The sequence below is a fragment of the Acomys minous genome, assembly GCF_964271855.1.
Source record: "Acomys minous genome assembly, chromosome: 11".
Lineage (NCBI taxonomy): Eukaryota > Metazoa > Chordata > Mammalia > Rodentia > Muridae > Acomys > Acomys minous.
In genome coordinates, this window is record NC_140492.1 from 74,638,635 (window position 1) to 74,656,534 (window position 17,900).

Below are 17,900 nucleotides of genomic sequence, written 5' to 3' on the forward strand. Positions count from 1 at the left end.
TTCAAAATTCAGAATGTGAGTATAAACCAGCGAAGGGGCACAGGCATAATTACAACACTTGGTGGGGTGTGCTGAAGCCGGGGATCAAGAGTCTGGAGAGCCTGGGCCCCCTTCTAAAACTCCTCAAAAATGAGAAACTAAGATGTAATGTTCTTACAGAGTAGTGTGCTTACTAAAGCACAGTTGCCAGTTCTAGAGAAAAGCGTTTAGAAGGCTGCCTTCTTACTTCTTTGCTGAGCACTCGTGGGCTCTTCTGTAAACTCATAATGCTTTTGGGAGCTGCCATTGTAGCAGTAGCTAAAGCGGTGATTAAATTCCATTCCGATTTTCTTCTTCTCAGAATTGATTGATTCAAAAACAGAAAAGAGATCCTTCCAGTTTACAGGTTCTGCAGCCACTGCCATGACTGCAGATTATGAGGAGCGAGCACTGGAGCCGGAGCCTGACATGAGTGCTCTCACACTGGGCTCAGGGAGGCCCCAAAGGACTCAGTACTGCAAAGGCTATGTGGAAATTGTCACTCGGGCCTGAGCGCTCTGGCGACTGGGAGGGAGCAGCTCACTCTGGGCAGCCGAAAGCACGGTGCCATCAGGGTTAGGGCGGCTGTCATGTCCTCACACCAGGACGGCTAGCCCTAAAAGGGTCTGCAGAGCAGGTTGATATGCATCCACTTTACTCTAGGATAATGTCCACAAGCCTGCAGGCTGCGGCTGGTTTTCAGTTTTGACCTCCGTTGGTCACAGCCTGATACTTCGTAGAACAAAAGGAGGCGGCCTTGTTCTGAGTAAGTGCAGAAATAAGCCAGGAGACCACTGAGGGCCACATATCACTGCTGTTAGGGACCTCAGGTGAAGAACAGTGACCTGGCTCAACAAGAGAAATACTTGCCTCGAAAGCCTAAACACAGTCCCTGAAACTAAAGGTAGGAGAGAACGGACTCCCAAAAGTTGTCCCCTGACTTCCATAGCTCTCTTCTCTTCTCTTCTCTTCTCTTCTCTTCTCTTCTCTTCTCTTCTCTTCTCTTCTCTTCTCCTCTCTCTCTATCTCTCTCTCTCTCTCTCCCCCTTCCTCCCAATCTCCCTCTCTCCCTCCCTCTCTCCAACACACACATATTAAATGTAGTAAAAACTTTTAAAGAATGAGCATATACAGGGGGAGGAAGTCCCCCTCAGTCACAGTCATAGGGGAGGGGAGTAGGGGGAAAACAGGAGGGAGGGAGGAATGGGAGGATACAAGGGATGGGATAACAATTGAGATGTAATATGAATAAGTTAATAAAATAAAATTAAATAAAGAACCAGCTGAGGATCATAGTTTGACTTGGGTGACAGTAATACTGTTCTGTGAAGTAGAATTATTTGTTTCTTTTGTTTTTCAAGACAGTTTCTTTGTATCCAGGCTGGCCTTGAACTCACAGAGATTCACCCACATCTGCCTCCTGAGTGCTGGGATTAAAGGTGTGCACCACCACCTCCAGCAAAGTACACTCTTTTCTTAGCTTAGAAAAACTTTATGATTTTAAAAATAACATTTTTCTACAGACAAGAGCACTGGGCTTTCCCAAGCACGTGACCCCACCACACACACACACACACACACACACACACACACACACACACAAACACACACAGAGTCTAGCATCCACAGGCAGCAGGATTCTCCTGGGAACTAGTTTAAGGACTGCTTTCCCTACCCACCCACACCCCTCCAGCTTGTTTCTTCTAGTGCACATGCACCTATGACGTCACTTACTACAGTAAATTGCTAGCCATTTTCCATGGTGTTCCTTTAGAACACTACAGAAAGCAGGCATCTTAGCTCATCTTTGAGGATTTATTTTTTGACAGAATATCCAGACTCAAGATGCCTTATGTGTAGAAGTCAAATAACAACAGTAGAATGTGCCACATTTATTTATATTCATTGCTTCCAACATTTTACATATAAGCATTTCTCCATCTGAAATATTTTTCTCTTCTCTTATTACTGTGGTTATGGTGTTGGACTTAAGCCAGTTTTTTTTTTCTTCTTCTTCTTCCTTTTTTACTTTGGTGCTACCATCTCCTTTTCTACTCTTCAGTTCGCAGTCGCAATGGCTGGGTAAGGGTTAGGGTTAGGATGAATGAAGAAAGTTGTCACCTTCTCAGTATTTTATAAAGTATATTGCCTCGGCCCACTTCTCCACCCAGCACCAGAGTTCTACCTGTATGGAAGATGGTAACCAGTCTTGCATTTTTGTACCTTCTTTTTGTTGGCAGCTTATTTACCTGCTCTTCATTGTATCCAAAAAGGAACAGAGATGGTGATGGGATTTAGAGCCAGACTTCATGACAGGACTCTGGGTGTGCCACCTGCTACCCAGGTGACATTGGCTATAGGACAGAAACTTCACATGTATAGATTCATCTGTTTATGGGCCCCTGCTTTAGGAATTGTTGTAAGGATAAAACACAGTAACCAGAGTAAAAAGACTTAGGCTTTAGGCTCTTAGTGGATACTTCATAAATGTTGTCTGCTGTGTAATTGTCATAGGATCATCAATCTGATAGTCCACAATACATCTGTTGAACGCTATGCACACATCAAGCTAAGTTATAGGAATAAACTAGGAACAACATGCCATTTGCAGGCTTATAGAATTCTAGTTTGTTTGAATTTCTTATTTACATCTTATAGATTTCTCAGATTATAGCTTGGAGTTCTATGTTCCCTACCCTCAACATTGAGTTAATGGGTAAAAGCTGGGCAAATACTATACAAAGGCATGTAGCTATGTCCTGGGAGTGAGGTTCTATTGTGCTGTTAGTACTCCCAATATTGTATAGAGTATCAACAGTAATAAGCCCTTTTAAGACAAATGAAAGAAGACTAGAAAGCATGGTGGGATGTGCTACTTCAATAGGCCGAGCAAACAAAGGCTCACAGAAAGCCTGAGTGACAGGGAGGATGCACTCAGTCAGTGTCCTGAGTGACAGGGAGGATGCAGTCAGTGTCCTGAGTGACAGGGAGGATGCAGTCAGTGTCCTGAGTGACAGGGAGGATGCAGTCAGTCAGTGTCCTGAGTGACAGGGAGGATGCACTCAGTCAGTGTCCTGAGTGACAGGGAGGATGCACTCAGTCAGTGTCCTGAGTGACAGGGAGGATGCACTCAGTCAGTGTCCTGAGTGACAGGGAGGATGCACTCTATCAGTGTCCTGAGTGACAGGGAGGATGCACTCAGTCAGTGTCCTGAGTGACAGGGAGGATGCAGTCAGTGTCCTGAGTGACAGGGAGGATGCACTCAGTCAGTGTCCTGAGTGACAGGGAGGATGCAGTCAGTGTCCTGAGTGACAGGGAGGATGCAGTCAGTGTCCTGAGTGACAGGGAGGATGCACTCAGTCAGTGTCCTGAGTGACAGGGAGGATGCAGTCAGTCAGTGTCCTGAGTGACAGGGAGGATGCACTCAGTCAGTGTCCTGAGTGACAGGGAGGATGCAGTCAGTGTCCTGAGTGACAGGGAGGATGCACTCAGTCAGTGTCCTGAGTGACAGGGAGGATGCACTCTATCAGTGTCCTGAGTGACAGGGAGGATGCACTCAGTCAGTGTCCTGAGTGACAGGGAGGATGCAGTCAGTGTCCTGAGTGACAGGGAGGATGCACTCAGTCAGTGTCCTGAGTGACAGGGAGGATGCAGTCAGTGTCCTGAGTGACAGGGAGGATGCAGTCAGTGTCCTGAGTGACAGGGAGGATGCACTCAGTCAGTGTCCTGAGTGACAGGGAGGATGCAGTCAGTGTCCTGAGTGACAGGGAGGATGCAGTCAGTGTCCTGAGTGACAGGGAGGATGCACTCAGTCAGTGTCCTGAGTGACAGGGAGGATGCACTCTATCAGTGTCCTGAGTGACAGGGAGGATGCAGTCAGTGTCCTGAGTGACAGGGAGGATGCAGTCAGTGTCCTGAGTGACAGGGAGGATGCAGTCAGTGTCCTGAGTGACAGGGAGGATGCACTCAGTCAGTGTCCTGAGTGACAGGGAGGATGCACTCAGTGTCCTGAGTGACAGGGAGGATGCAGTCAGTGTCCTGAGTGACAGGGAGGATGCAGTCAGTGTCCTGAGTGACAGGGAGGATGCAGTCAGTGTCCTGAGTGACAGGGAGGATGTAGTCAGTCAGTGTCCTGAGTGACAGGGAGGATGCACTCTATCAGTGTCCTGAGTGACAGGGAGGATGCAGTCAGTGTCCTGAGTGACAGGGAGGATGCAGTCAGTGTCCTGAGTGACAGGGAGGATGCAGTCAGTGTCCTGAGTGACAGGGAGGATGCACTCTGTCAGTGTCCTGAGTGATAGGGAGGATGCACTCAGTCACTGTCCTGAGTGATAGGGAGGATGCACTCAGTCACTGTCCTGAGTGATAGGGAGGATGCACTCAGTCAGTGTCCTGAGTGACAGGGAGGATGCAGTCAGTGTCCTGAGTGACAGGGAGGATGCACTCAGTCAGTGTCCTGAGTGACAGGGAGGATGCACTCAGTCAGTGTCCTGAGTGACAGGGAGGATGCACTCAGTCAGTGTCCTGAGTGACAGGGAGGATGCAGTCAGTGTCCTGAGTGACAGGGAGGATGCAGTCAGTGTCCTGAGTGACAGGGAGGATGCACTCAGTCAGTGTCCTGAGTGACAGGGAGGATGCAGTCAGTGTCCTGAGTGACAGGGAGGATACAGTCAGTGTCCTGAGTGACAGGGAGGATGTAGTCAGTCAGTGTCCTGAGTGACAGGGAGGATGCACTCAGTCAGTGTCCTGAGTGACAGGGAGGATGCACTCTATCAGTGTCCTGAGTGACAGGGAGGATGTAGTCAGTCAGTGTCCTGAGTGATAGGGAGGATGCAGTCAGTGTCCTGAGTGACAGGGAGGATGCACTCAGTCAGTGTCCTGAGTGACAGGGAGGATGCACTCAGTCAGTGTCCTGAGTGACAGGGAGGATGCACTCAGTCAGTGTCCTGAGTGACAGGGAGGATGCAGTCAGTGTCCTGAGTGACAGGGAGGATGCAGTCAGTGTCCTGAGTGACAGGGAGGATGCACTCAGTCAGTGTCCTGAGTGACAGGGAGGATGCAGTCAGTGTCCTGAGTGACAGGGAGGATACAGTCAGTGTCCTGAGTGACAGGGAGGATGTAGTCAGTCAGTGTCCTGAGTGACAGGGAGGATGCACTCAGTCAGTGTCCTGAGTGACAGGGAGGATGCACTCTATCAGTGTCCTGAGTGACAGGGAGGATGTAGTCAGTCAGTGTCCTGAGTGACAGGGAGGATGCAGTCAGTGTCCTGAGTGACAGGGAGGATGCACTCTATCAGTGTCCTGAGTGACAGGGAGGATGCACTCTGTCAGTGTCCTGAGTGACAGGGAGGATGCACTCTATCAGTGTCCTGAGTGACAGGGAGGATGCAGTCAGTCAGTGTCCTGAGTGATAGGGAGGATGCAGTCAGTCAGTGTCCTGAGTGACAGGGAGGATGTAGTCAGTCAGTGTCCTGAGTGATAGGGAGGATGCAGTCAGTGTCCTGAGTGACAGGGAGGATGTAGTCAGTCAGTGTCCTGAGTGACAGGGAGGATGCAGTCAGTCAGTGTCCTGAGTGACAGGGAGGATGCAGTCAGTGTCCTGAGTGACAGGGAGGATGCACTCAGTCAGTGTCCTGAGTGACAGGGAGGATGCAGTCAGTGTCCTGAGTGACAGGGAGGATGCAGTCAGTCAGTGTCCTGAGTGACAGGGAGGATGCAGTCAGTGTCCTGAGTGACAGGGAGGATGCAGTCAGTGTCCTGAGTGACAGGGAGGATACAGTCAGTGTCCTGAGTGACAGGGAGGATGCAGTCAGTCAGTGTCCTGAGTGACAGGGAGGATGCAGTCAGTCAGTGTCCTGAGTGACAGGGAGGATGCAGTCAGTGTCCTGAGTGACAGGGAGGATGCACTCAGTGTCCTGAGTGACAGGGAGGATACAGTCAGTGTCCTGAGTGACAGGGAGGATGCAGTCAGTGTCCTGAGTGACAGGGAGGATACAGTCAGTGTCCTGAGTGACAGGGAGGACGCACTCTGTCAGTGTCCTGAGTGACAGGGAGGACACACTCTGTCCGTGTCCTGAGTGACAGGAAGGACGCACTCTGTCCGTGTCATTGCATGTGGCAGGACCACAGTGAGGGGAGATGGTCCCGGGCGGTGGGTGACAAGGGAGCTGGAGAAGGCAGAGTCTTACTGATGTCATGGACACATTAGCAAACTCTTGCAGGTATAAAAATCCAATTCATGAGGACCAAGTTGGAGAGATCAAGAGGGAAATCAAAGAAAACCATTGGGGATAAGTTGGCAGCTACCGCAGCATATATAATAAAGTTTGTTTAAATGTTTCTACTTTGAAAATAAAACTAACTCAGCTTTATAGCCAGTTTAAAAACTAGGAATTCCTATTCATATTTTTTAAATTAAGAAATAAAGATCCTGGGGCTGGAGAGATGGCTCAGTGATTAAGAGCATCAGTTGCTCTTCCAGAGGTCGAAGGTTCAATTCCAAGCACCCACCCACATGCCAGCTCACAACTATCGGGAACTCTAATTCCAGAGGATTTGACACCCTCACACAGACATAAATGCAGGCAAAACACCAATGCACACGAAATAAAAATAAATAATTTTTTTAAAAAAAGAAAAAATAAAGATCCTGGGGAAAGCCAATCTCATTAAGTACAAATATTGCTTTCTTTACATCTGCTGCGTTCTGTGTTACTAAACTATCATGGAGCCACTCCAACAGGAAATGATCAGTCTGCTTTGGGGCATGAGCTGTCACCCTTTCATGGAAACACTTGTTTACATGTGACCTTTGTTCAAAAATTCTGTTTCCAAAGCAATCATGGATAGAAATGATGTCTCTTTTCACCTGGCATTGACTTGTCTTCATTCCAAAATTTTTCATGCAGGTATTTCTGCTTGTATTTTATCTTACAGTGCTTTGTCGAATTACACTGATTTGCAAAAAGATTCTACTGTGAACCTAAGTACTCCCCAAGCTCCAGGACAGCGTGGATTAACCTCCTCGCCACCTCGAAAATTCCTATCCCAGCACTCTCCACAGAAGCAGGAGAATGATACAGACCAGACTCGAGGCCAACACTGCTGTTTGGCCAATGGAGTGGTGCCAGCACAGAAGCACGCGGCGTGCGAGGATGAGAGAGAGACAGCGCAGAAGGACGCGGCGTGCGAGGATGTGAGAGTGACTGCGCAGAAGCACGCGGCGCGCGAGGATGTGAGAGCGACTGCGCAGAAGCACGCGGCGCGCGAGGATGAGAGAGAGACTGCTCTGAGCCCAGAGACTTCCATTCAACCTGCTGCAGCCTCTCTTGATACACACTTGGTGAACGGAGAAGGAAATGAGACCGCCCTAGGTTCTGTATCGCCCATAACCAATAGCCATGATGAAGATGCTCCTGACAGCCACTGCAGGACTCCAGGTGCTGACGTAGGGCCTCCCTCAAAAGGAGGAGAGCCAGGGATGGAACCTGACCTACAAGAGAGGGAAAATGGAGAGAGCACCATGGAGCTGGATAAGGTGGAGCAGCGCCATGACGTGAAGGTAAAGAACAGACTGCCTCACCCAGGGAAAGCACTGCCCAGGGTGTTGCTGCTCTTCTACGGCACCTGTGAAATGCACGAATTAGGCTACACACTCCAGCAGCTGGGGCTCTGGGAGCTCCTGGGTTTTACGCCCTTTCAGAGGCGTTTCCCTTCTTTTGATTGTTCTGTGGTTTATTTTGTTTGTTTATTTTTTGGTTTTTGTTTTGTTTTGTTTTCAAGACAGGGTCTCTCTGTGTAGCCTTGGCTGTCCTGGACTCGCTTTGTAGACCAGGCTGGCCTCGAACTCACAGCGATCTGCCTGCCTCTGCCTCCCAAGTGCTGGGATTAAAGGCGTGAGGCACCACGTCCGGCTGTCCTGTGATTTCTTAAAGCATGGTTGTGTTGTACAAAGAGCACAGCACCCGTGCCCTATTCACTTGGGAGGTTCTTTGTGGCTCTAGATGTTGGTTCTGTAGGCCAGACTTGTTTCCCTGGGGCAACAAACCACAAGACTAAATAGGAGCATGCAGGAAGTTCTGTCGGCCACGACCAGGGGTATCACACTAGGCAGGGTGGGGCTGTGGGAAACTGCACCAGCACGGTGAGGTGGAAGTGAGGCTGAGACCGATTTCACCCCAGGCGGAGGGAGCACTGCCTCATGTGTTGCTTTTTCGGAAGGTTTCCTAGCATCTGTGCAATAAATAGCTCGGCTTCTTGGGGACGCTCGGTAGAGCTGAGTTCACATGAAACAGGAAATTTTACTAGATGTACTTTGTTGTTACTTTTTAGGAAATCCTTTTTTAAAATGACAAGGTCGAATATTATCGGTCAAACAGAACCAGAAAATCTTGAGACTGTTTCTGACTCATCCTTTAACTAACTCACGATGCTTTGGTCTTGTTTACATTAGAATTTTACTTAGCGATTTTTTTTTTAGCGTGGTTTTCATGCCATATTCTGGACTTCTTGTAGCAAAGGTGACATGTAAGTTTCATTCTGAAATGTTTGTTTGTTTGCTTTTGAGACAGGGTTTCTCTGTGTAGCCTTGGCTGCCCTGGAACTCACTCTGTAGACCAGGCTGGACTCGAACTCACAGAGATCCACCTGTCTATTCCTCCCAAGTGCTGGGATTAAAGGCGTGCGCCACTACACCCTGCTGAATTTCCCTAGTCTTTAACATTCTGTGTATAGCTCTAAAACTAAATTTGAAATTTCTATTGCTTGGTCTTTCTCACTGATTATATTAAATAAAATTCAAACTTTGACAAATGTAGGAACGTTAGCAAATAGATAAGCCAAATCTTAAATCTACTTACGATAATTTATGGTTCTATGCCCTAGCATAGGCAGACACTCATAAGTAAAGGGCTGATTCTAAAACATTAGCGTGACTGTCTGGTGGTTCTATTTAGAACTTTAACTGAAGTGCAATCAACAGAGATTATAATTTTCAGCAAATGGGTGAGAGAAAGTGACTCATACTTTACAACACTGTCTGAAACAGCAAAGAAACACAGCACTACAAAAGGAATCTTTTCATGCCTCATCAGCAGACTAACGCTTAGTGTTTTCTTACTTGAGCTATAGTGAGAAGCAAGGCTCTCTCACAGTGGAGCTGGCACACAGCAGCTGGGATGCCCTCAGGGTTGGACGGTGGCTCCTGCAGTCAGGGGCACTCCTCCGCTTAGGGAAGGGATATAAATGTCCCTGGTCACAGAGCCCTTCTGTGATAACACAATGATTCTATGGAGCTGCATGTGATCAAGTCCCATAACAACCTTCAGATCAACCACTGCTGAAAAATAATTACTGTCTTTATTTAAGTGGATAAAGAGAGTTATATAAGGAGAGTTTCAAAGCCGCGCATGGTGGTGCACACCTTTAATCCCAGCACTCAGGGAGGCAGAGGCAAGTGGATCTCTGAGTTCGAGGCCAGCCTGGTCTACAAAGTGAGCCCAGGACAGCCAAGGCTACACAGAGCAACCCTGTCTTGAAAAACCAAAAAAAAAAAAAAAAAAAAAAAGAAAGAAAGAAAGAAAGAAAAAGAAAAAAGAGTTTCAAGTAAATCTCATTTAAACAAATATTCAACCATTTTCTTGAGAGCTTTTTTGGAAGTTCTCCTGGGTAGTACAGCAACCTGCATACCCTTGATGAAGGAACAGCCCTCCTCTGTCCAGAAAGAAGTCCTCTTATTTCTGAGCACAAAGCTTCTGAAGGAAGGACACCCATGGAGCAGTGAGGCAGGGAGGAACACCTCAAAACTAAAAATGACAGTAAGCTTAAATCATAAGCATTTTGGTACACCTTTAGTCACCAGGTGATACTTTGAGGAAAGAAACATCCTAATAACTCTGAGAATCCTGGAGAGTTTATCTTATGCTCACGAAGCTATTGAGAGATTTTCATTTCTGTGACTTCGTAGATGCCTGGCACGTATCTGTTAAAGTGCATGTCCTTAAGAAATAGCAACTATTTGTAATTAAATTCATTCTAAAACATACTATTGTCTCATTACAGAATATGCTTAATTTAGTTTTAAGCATTTATGAAAACTAAACTTCTTCACTCCAGACAGGAATTAGGATACCGCAGCCTTGTGACATCCTTGGCACATGTGCCTGTTGGGCTGACCAAGCTGCCTTCCCCTCCCAGTAACTGAGTCACAGCGTTTTCCTCCCGCTCTGGCAGACTCCAAGCTTCTACTGCTGTAGTCTTGACCCAGCTGTTTACAGGGTAGGCCCAGGAGACAGCACTTCCCCATCTGGAAGAGACCTTGTGAGTTACTCTTCACATCACTGTGACAAAGACTCTAACAAAAACAATCTAAGGGAAGGAAAACGACTGCAGTGTGACAGTCCAGTCCAGTCTGGGAAGCCTGGAAACAGGCCACGGTGCACAGTAACCAGGAAGTAGATAAACGCTGTCATCCCACAGCATTCTCCTTTGTTATTCAGCCTCAGAGCTCAGTGATGGAATGCTGCATTCGTACCAGGGTGGCTCCGCCCACTTCAGTCAAACCTTTTTGGAAACATATTCCTAGACACAGCCAGAGATGTGTTCCCTTGGGGTTCTAAACTCAGACAGGCTGGCAATCAAGATTGAATATCAAACCAGCATCTTCCCATATGACATCCAAACATATCACTTTAAATCATGACATTCCACCCTTAGCCCAAACATCTCGATTTTATCTTATAATGCAAAATGCATTTAGCCCATCTTAAATACTCCTTATAGTCCTTAACTATCACAAGAATGGATTTTTACATTTGAGATTTACGTTCAGTTCTGTATTATAAGCGAAGTATAAGTGGGTAGGTTTTTTTTAGAGTAAAATTTTATGTAGATGTCAATATTATTTTAAAAATACACTTAAATTTATAATAGGTGCCAAGAATATAGCAGAAGATGGATGGACTTTATTTGGGGGAAAAGTATATATTAAAATACACGGTAGCTAGAATATTTTGTGTTAAAGGATTCTGTTTTATCAGCAGATAATTTGTGTCTATTCAGTCTGTGTTCTTTGCATATCAAAGTCTTAGTTTTGTTGCATAGAAAGATAAGAGGAAACTATTAAACTATGGAATAATAGTTACGTAAAATCTTTTATGACTGGAATTGATACAGTAACTTTGTAACTGTGTGACCCAGCCCCCTTCAACTAAGTATTTTTGTTGTATGGACATGACCTGCAAAGCAAGAATAAAAATTGTTCCTGCTTTATAGCTAAAAAGATGAATCAAGGGTTAAGCATGATGGCCCATGAATTTAATCCCAGCTCTCTGAAAGTCAGAGGCAGTCATGTCTGTGTGAGTTCACAGCCAACTTGTTATATACCTGATGATGAGTTCAGGACAGCCAGAGCTACATAAAGAAACTGTCTCAGAAAAACAAAGATGAGTCAAATTACGAAAACTATGACTATGTTTGGCATGTAACACAAAATCAGGGACTAACTGTTTGTAGTTCTTTGATAATCAGCAACTGTTTGTAGCTCTTTGATGTCGTTGTTTTGTCAAGTAACCTAAACCAACGCTCCAACAATCCACTCCTCATCCTCACCACAAGATACCTAGTAACTGTTCTAAGAATGTGTGTGTGAGTGACTAAACTGGCTGCCAGCGAGCTCGCCTCATGTGTTTGTCAGCTTGGCAAGGCTGGACACCTAATATGCAAGGTGCTCAGTGCTAGCTGAGCAGAGCCTTTGCTGAGTACCACTGCCCCCCATTGGGCTCTGCAGAGTATAACCACATGTGTTCATACTTGGCCAGGTTCAGCTCAGGTGCTCTGCAGTCAGCAAAACACTGTTTCTTCTGAGCATCCTATTTAAGGCACCATGGACCTATGACCTCCATGATGACCTCATCGCATCTTAATATTAAGTCAGCAGTGCGACCAGTCAGGGTATTTTATGGCCTGTGAAACATACTTTATTAGAGAAAAAAAAATCTGCTGAATAATTTTTTAAATAACGTGAGGGACCTGGAGAGCTGAGGAAGCAAAGGGACTTGAGTTCAGACTCCCCAGAACCCATGAGTGGATATAGTGACCACCCGTAATCCCGCACACAGGAAGACAGATGCTGGATCCCCAGAGCAAGCTGGCTGGGGAGGCTAGCTCTGTGGAAGTACCCTGGAGCAAGGTGGCTGAGGAGCTAGCCCTGGCAAGGTAGTCTAGGCTTGACCGGGAATGGGATTGAGAAAGATTCCCAACATTGGCCTGGAGAGATGGCTCAGAGGTTAAGAGCACTGGCTCTTCTTCCAAAGGTCCTGAGTTCAATTCCCAGCAACCACATGGTAGCTCACAACCATCCATAATGAATCTGGTGCCCTCTTTGGGCATATAGACACACATGCGGGCAGAGTACTGTATAAATAATAAATAAATCTTAAAAAAAAAAAAGATTCCCAACATCAACACACAAGTTTATAGACTTGCACATACATGCTGCATACACATGAAAAGAAGTAAAAAATATTGTTATATCTAGATGTAAACCATGCAGAAGAGTGTAAGTCAAAAGGTACATCATCACTATAGATAAAATTAAAAGAACTACTAACACTAGAAATAATGTGAATGTATCACAAAGGGAGCTAGCTGAGTGACAAGCAGAATATCACAGGCCTGGTTAGGGTGATTGCACCTCATCCTTGGTATCAGGATCTGGACTAAGCCCAAAAGAGGAGAGGAGTTTAACAGCAGGGGCAAAGTAAACTGAGGCATGATGGGAATATCCTGCCCCTAGATTGTGGTAGTGTTTACATGTTTATGCAAATTTCTTAAACTCCACAAGGGGTGCATTTTACTGTCAGAAAAGTGTGTCTCAGTAGATCTGACTTTAGTGTCGTGTTAGTGCAGACCAGCATTCCTTGTGGGTATAAAGGATAATACGCTTCCATTTTTTTCTTCTGAAGCGTATTTATATGTGCAAAAGCAAAGTTTTAGAGAGATTCCTCATGCAGCAGTATATGAGGAAAGTGACAGTCAAAGCATCTTGGGTTCTGAGGGTGTAGACACGCTTGCCTGGCCTGAGCTTGAAGTAAGAGTTGCAGAACGGGGTGGCTGTGATTATAATAAAGTTTATAATATAATATAGATTATAATAAAGTTGCGTTGCTCCCTCCCCTTCCCTCCTGCCAAGCCTTCCCATCTACCCCTCCTCACATTCTTCAAATTCGTGGCCTTTTTTTCTTCACTAATTGTCACTGCATGCATGTGTGTGTGCTTGTGCATATGTGTGCAATGTAATATACATGTTATGTATAATTTGTTTATTCCTTTAAATGTATGTGTGCTTCCAGATATGACTATTCGTAGGACTTAGTTGTCCAAATTTAATGAACAATAGCCAGGTAGCTGAAAAGGGTGATACCAGGATGGGAGAGTTTATAGTTTGATCATCAGGCAGAGGTTCTTAAAAAACATAACTCTGATAGCTTGTCAAAGTCATGATAATTGCAAAATAGCTATGCATTTTATCAGCAATATTTTGTTGAATTCTGGGATTCTCATTGGAGCACTACAGCTGATTAAAGGAGTTAGAGACCTAACAAGGAAAAAACCCTATCATCATGAAACTAGTAAAGTTATACAAGTAAATTTAAAGGTTAAATGAATATATTTATTTAAGGAGGAAACAGTAAAAGTTGAGTTTAGTTAAAGATATACGGGAGCTGGATTGCCAGTGCACACCTTTAGTCTCAGCACTTGGGAGGTAGAGACAGGCAGAGCTCTGTGAGTTCGTGCTCAGCCTGATCTACAAAGCCTGGTTCTAGACCAGTCATGACTGCACAGTAAGGCCCGGTCCCAAAACAAAAAAATAAATACATAGAGTATGAGAGGAGTGAGAGGGAGTATGGCTGAAACAAGATTGAAAGAAATTGATAGTTGCACCCTAGCCCTGGACACCTGGAAATGCATCTTACTGTTTCTCGATTAAATAGTTATGATCATATATTTCATATAATATATTTTTAAAGGCAAAATGTTTCTTACATGAGTTAATAAATATGACAGTGTGGTATTGTGTGTAAGAAGTGGGTAAGAGCAAATAAAGTACTGGGCACTGAGGAAGACAAAATGTGAGAAAAGGGGTAAACAGCAGTGTTGGCAGGTGCAGGCATTACAGCAGTGTTGGCAGGTGCAGGCATTACAGCAGTGTTGGCAGGTGCAGGTGTTACAGCAGCAGTGTTGCCAGGTACAGGCATTACAGCAGTATTGCCAGGTGCAAGCATTACAGCAGCAGTGTTGCCAGGTGCAGGCATTACAGCAGTGTTGCCAGGTGCAAGTGTTACAGCAGCAGTGTTGCCATGTGCAAGCATTACAGCAGCAGTATTGCCAGGTGCAGGTGTTATAGCAGCAGTGTTGCCAGGTGCAGGCATTACAGCAGGGTTGACAGGTGCAGGTGTTATAGCAGCAGTGTTGCCAGGTGCAGGCATTACAGCAGTGTTGACAGGTGCAGGTGTTACAGCAGCAGTGTTGCCAGGTGCAAGTGTTATAGCAGCAGTGTTACCAGGTGCAGACATTACAGCAGCTACAGTTCAGGTCTGATTGATCACCCAGGTCTACTTTGTCTTGTTGCTCCTGAAACACTCTGATTGAGCTTTGTGCTTAAGAAAAATGTCTAAGCTTCTTCTTCTTATATGCACATATCTGTCTGATTTTTTTTTAGGAGACTAATGAGCAGAAACTTTACAAAATAGCCAGCGAGCTCCTGCTTACAGAAAGAGCTTATGTCAGCCGGCTCAACCTCTTAGATCAGGTAACATTTGTGGTTATCTGTCATTTTGTCCCAGGTGCTTAAGCATTTCAGGAACTGCAGTCCAGTCCTGACTGGTTTGAGTAGCGAAAGGTACTTGCTTTAAGGGAATGCTCACAACTTCATTGATAGATTTGCTGAATATAAGACACTTGCAACTTATAAGAGTGTAGGTTTCTATAGATAAGTCACAGACTGGCTGTGTTCCATTATGTCAGAGATTGTTCTTCGCTATTGACCATTAATTGTGCTCTTGGAAGGCCATGTTAACCACTACAACCTAAGTAAGCTATCGGCGGTTACTCTAGTGTCTCTGTCTTATTTGATATGTCACACGGCATCATGCCATGGGGCTTTGAGAGCTCACTGCTCAACAACCCTGTTGTTATTTCTGTTCACTCATTGTCCAGACATTAAGCACCTGTTCTACTATGGGTACTAAGTTGCTTATCCACCCCCTTTTCAAGATACATAGAGTCTTTGGCGCAAGCATGGGTGATATCAGCAGACCGCCACAATATAGTTACCTTTCTGTTGCTGTGGTTCAAGCCCTGACAAATGCAGCTTAAAGAGGGAAGGATTCGTTTTGACTCACAGCTCAAGGCAGGGTACAGCCCATCATGGCAGGAGAGCCAAGAGGGCAGGGCCTTGATGAAGCTGGTCACATTGTATTCACAGCGAGTGCTGCTGTCTACGTGGGCAGGCCTGCCCATCAGTCAGTGCAGTTAAGATAGTTGCCACAGCCACACCCAGAGGCCCATGTGATTCCTGACTCCTCAAGTTGACAAGCAACACTAACCTTTACTCACAGCGCGAGCAATTTACAATTGCTATTAACGTCATTCAAAGCATAGTAAGTGAAAGGTACCACACTGTACATAGTAAAAGATCTCTTCACATCCTGTAATTATTGTAATAGATGGGAAGGATAAATCCCTCCTCAACAGTTGGAAATTCTCTGGCATAGAAAAGTTCTGTTAGGACATTCTCCACAGTTAAGTGGAGAGTGGGGTCTGACTTTCACACGTACTCTGGTGCCTCATATTTGACCATATCCCCTGGATGGGGAGACCTGGTGGCACTCAGAGGAAGGATAGCAGGCTACCAAGAAGAGACTTGATACCCTATGAGCATATACAGGGGGAGGAAGTCCCCCTCAGTCACAGTCATAGGGGAGGGGAGTAAGGGGAAAATGGGAGGGAGGGAAGAATGGGAGGATACAAGGGATGGGATAACCATTGAGGTGTAACAAGAATAAATTAATTAAAAGAAAAAAGAAAGAAAAGTTCTGTTAACTTAACATCTTGTAGGGAAAAACTACATACATGCCATATAGGTGGGGGCCTAGTTTCAAATATAAGCAAACCTTCCTAAATCTAATTTAGAATTTTTCAAAATCAAACATACTCCTACATTTCAAGGAGTCATTGCTTTCTCAAGCCATAAGCACCCCCATATGTTCACAGGGCACTGATTGCAGTGCAGGCCAGCACAGTGGAAACCGGCCAGCCCACAAAACTAAAGTGACATTTGCTTTATTCTTTTGTTCAGGTATTTTATTGCAAACTGTTAGAAGAAGCAAACCGAGGCTCGTTTCCTGCAGAGATGGTGAATAAAATCTTTTCTAACATTTCATCAATAAATGCCTTCCATAGTAAATTCCTATTACCAGAGCTGGAAAGGCGAATGCAAGAATGGTAAGACGGAGGAAGAGGGCGTCTGTGCCTACGACACGCCGTCACGGGGCTGCTTCTTAACCTTTAGAGTAGACAGATACGCTGCACACCGCTGCCGTTAGTATAGGTCCAAAGTGTCGCATAGAAACTGTTGGGAGACACTGGGCAACGTCTTCAGCTTTGCTGAATAGGCTTTCACTCCTGGGCTCTCAGTGATGCTGTGAGTGGTGAGGACAGGATTCCCGCATGATGGTGATCAGTGGCTGGGGATCCCGCAGACTCTTTCTGAAACTCCTAAGCTCCTTTTGAAAGGTGTTGATTGCGAGCGTTAAGGCAGAGTGGTTCTAACAGAGTGGATGGCCCGGACTGACCCACAGCTTTCCTCATTCTATAAGAAACCTTAATGATGTTCCTTATATTTCATACAGGGAAACGACTCCCAGAATTGGAGATATCCTGCAAAAGTTGGCGCCGTTCCTCAAGATGTATGGGGAATACGTAAAGGGATTTGATAACGCGGTGGAGCTGGTTAAAACTATGACAGAGCGTGTTCCCCAGTTCAAGTCGGTGACAGAAGAGATCCAGGTAGAGGGACACTTTTCCTCCTGCTTCAAGATCTGAAATTGAGATGTATTTTTTTTTCTGAGAAACTTAGCCAAAATCCATTCTATTCTAAATTCTGCAAAGATGTTATCTGCAGAGTTAAAGCCGTTAGTTATTGAGCACGGGCCACATACTACGTGGAAGAAAATGCTCAGTGGGCATTGCTTTTAAATTTTTTATTGGTAATTTTTTAAATTAAAATATACTTACAGCATTTCCCCCGCCCCTACTGTGATCCCCCATTCCGCTGTATCTCTCTTTGCTCCCTCTCACGTCCATTGCCACGTCTCTAGCTGCCATTGTTACATATATGAGTACATATGTACATATGTATGAATATATGTGTGAGTGTGTGTACGTATGTAAACACACACACACACACACACACACAAAACACCTGCTGAGTCCACCTAGTGTTATTGTCTATGTATGTTTTTAAGGCTGGTACTGAAAAACCGATTATGGGCTCACCCCTGAGAAAGACCAGTTCTCCTCTCTCAGCCGCCGTTGGTTACCTAGAAGTGAGCTCCATTGTTCAAGTCTCGTTTAGGCAAGCTCTTGGTTACCTCCAAGATCTGAGTGCCTCTGTGACACCTGTGGGGACACCTACCATGCTGCTGGTCATTTCTGTGATTCATAGGCGTCACACCTGGGTGGGATGACTGAGTGCCACTCCATCCCAACCAATTTGCATAGCATCTCAAGTACCATGAAAGCTAGCCCGCAGTGGGGAGGCCCTTAGCCCTCCCCTGAGTGCTGGTGTCCCAGCTGTGCAGTACCTTCAGCAATACGGACCAC

The 17,900-nt window shown here is 45.6% G+C and overlaps 1 protein-coding gene and 1 long non-coding RNA gene across 7 annotated transcripts in view; one reads left to right on the plus strand and one right to left on the minus strand.

The window, feature by feature from the left end:
• The window catches only part of LOC311608467, a 51,421-nt gene extending 42,270 nt beyond the window's left edge, over nt 1-9,151 (minus strand). Inside the window, exon 1 of the long non-coding RNA XR_014782977.1 lies at nt 9,136-9,151. This is a non-coding gene — a long non-coding RNA (uncharacterized lncRNA). The remainder of the gene's footprint in view (nt 1-9,135) is intronic.
• The window catches only part of FGD4 (FYVE, RhoGEF and PH domain containing 4), a 157,157-nt gene that overhangs the window by 98,559 nt on the left and 40,698 nt on the right, over nt 1-17,900 (plus strand). For all 6 annotated transcript variants that reach the window (XM_084800971.1, XM_084800967.1, XM_084800968.1 and 3 more), the window contains exons 4-7: nt 6,954-7,578; nt 14,737-14,826; nt 16,375-16,520; nt 16,928-17,084. In XM_084800971.1, coding sequence (XP_084657097.1) covers nt 6,954-7,578; nt 14,737-14,826; nt 16,375-16,520; nt 16,928-17,084 — 1,018 coding nt within the window. The remainder of the gene's footprint in view (nt 1-6,953; nt 7,579-14,736; nt 14,827-16,374; nt 16,521-16,927; nt 17,085-17,900) is intronic.